This window comes from Etheostoma spectabile, chromosome 18 (assembly GCF_008692095.1).
Source record: "Etheostoma spectabile isolate EspeVRDwgs_2016 chromosome 18, UIUC_Espe_1.0, whole genome shotgun sequence".
Taxonomy (NCBI): Eukaryota; Metazoa; Chordata; class Actinopteri; order Perciformes; family Percidae; genus Etheostoma; species Etheostoma spectabile.
The window spans coordinates 14778380-14779839 of NC_045750.1; the positions used below are offsets into that span (position 1 = coordinate 14778380).

At 41.5% G+C, this 1460-nt stretch overlaps 1 protein-coding gene across 12 annotated transcripts in view; it reads left to right on the plus strand.

The window, feature by feature from the left end:
- itsn2a (intersectin 2a) overlaps positions 1-1460 on the plus strand; it is a 36866-nt gene that overhangs the window by 25880 nt on the left and 9526 nt on the right. For 10 of the 12 annotated variants that reach the window (XR_004336115.1, XM_032542487.1, XM_032542489.1 and 7 more), the window contains 4 exons: positions 263-555; positions 654-694; positions 803-969; positions 1295-1328. Coding sequence is in view for 11 of the 12 variants with exons in the window: in XM_032542487.1 (XP_032398378.1) it covers positions 263-555; positions 654-694; positions 803-969; positions 1295-1328 (535 nt within the window). In the remaining variant the exon portion in view is untranslated. The remainder of the gene's footprint in view (positions 1-262; positions 556-653; positions 695-802; positions 970-1294; positions 1329-1460) is intronic. The other 2 variants (XM_032542490.1, XM_032542494.1) reach the window with 1 other exon arrangement.

The following is a 1460-nucleotide window of genomic DNA, read 5'->3' on the forward strand; positions in this document are numbered from 1 at the left end:
ACACACACACACACACACACACACACACTCAACAGCAGCACAGCTGTATATTTATAGCGTTTCCCCCTGTTGAGAGTTGCTCTCTCTCTGCCTTTCTGTGGGTCACACAGAAATTGACAGATCTCCATCTCCCAAAAGATAACATGCGTGTTAGTAGGTCTCATGGTCAGAAAGTGTTAGGTGAACAGAGATATTTTAAACTGCTCTATATCTACATGAGTTGCTGGGAGGCTAATTTTATGATTTCCTTGATTTCTTATAGATGACTTGCTCCATTGTGCCTAATGTGAAACCTCGCTGCTCTACTAATCTCACTCCTCAGTCCTCCGTCCCTCTGCTGGCTCGAGCCGTCTCCTCGTGGTCAGCCACCTCAGAAACTCACCTCAACCTCTCCTCCGATGCGGATGACATCATCACTGCGTTGCTGAGCTTCTCACAGGGTGATGTCATCAGCGTGCTACAGCAGAGGGAAGACTGGTGGTTGGGACAGCTCAACGGGACACAGGGATGGTTCCCCAAAACCTATGTCACTTTGGAGATGGGTGGCAATGCAGAGTATGAAGACACACGAGAGAAGACACATACACACACACACACCTCTCTGATGTTAATTTTAAGCCGATAATAAATTGACTGTTTTTTCCCCATTTTAGTGTGGATGCATTCGACACATCTGACTCTGTTCAGCTAGAGGGTAAGTGTAGTTTATCTAGAGAAAAGGTCTTACATACATATTACCATGACAAGCCTACTGTCAGATATTAGGCTCTGACTATCACTCTTGTATTTTAATCCTAACCAGAGTATGTCGCCTTGTACACTTATGAGAGCCCAGAGGGGGGGGACCTGACGTTTGTTGAGGGAGATGTTGTCATGGTGACAGAGAGAGAAGGAGAGTGGTGGCGAGGATGCATCGGGGATCAGACGGGGGTTTTCCCCTCCAACTATGTCCGACCTGTTGAACCAGAGGTGATTCAAGTAAAAAAGCATTATTATAATCAAGGTGTTTGCTGTTCCTGACATAAATCTGAAATGTTTGTAATAATATAAACACAAATTAGTTTTGTGTAAAGTATTTTATAGATATTTAGTTTAAGTAATCTTGCAAAGATTTGTCAGCATGATAATAACAAACATTTTTATCGTTAGTCATTTAACATAAGCAACTTTGGAAACTTATTTCTTGACAATTGATTTTGCTTTTAGTAGCCATCCTAACATTATTTTTTTTTTAAAGTTACATAATTTTGAATGGAATTTACTTAATTATTACCTTTCTACTTTATTCATTTAGGCAACAAAACCTGGAGCTCCAATCAAAAAGCCTGGTAAGACAGCTTTTCACAAATGCTGCACACACACACCAGTGGTGGACAACTGTGCCAATAACTCCCTGATTTTGACATTTTACACAAACAATGCATTAATACACACGCACACGCACACACACACACACACAC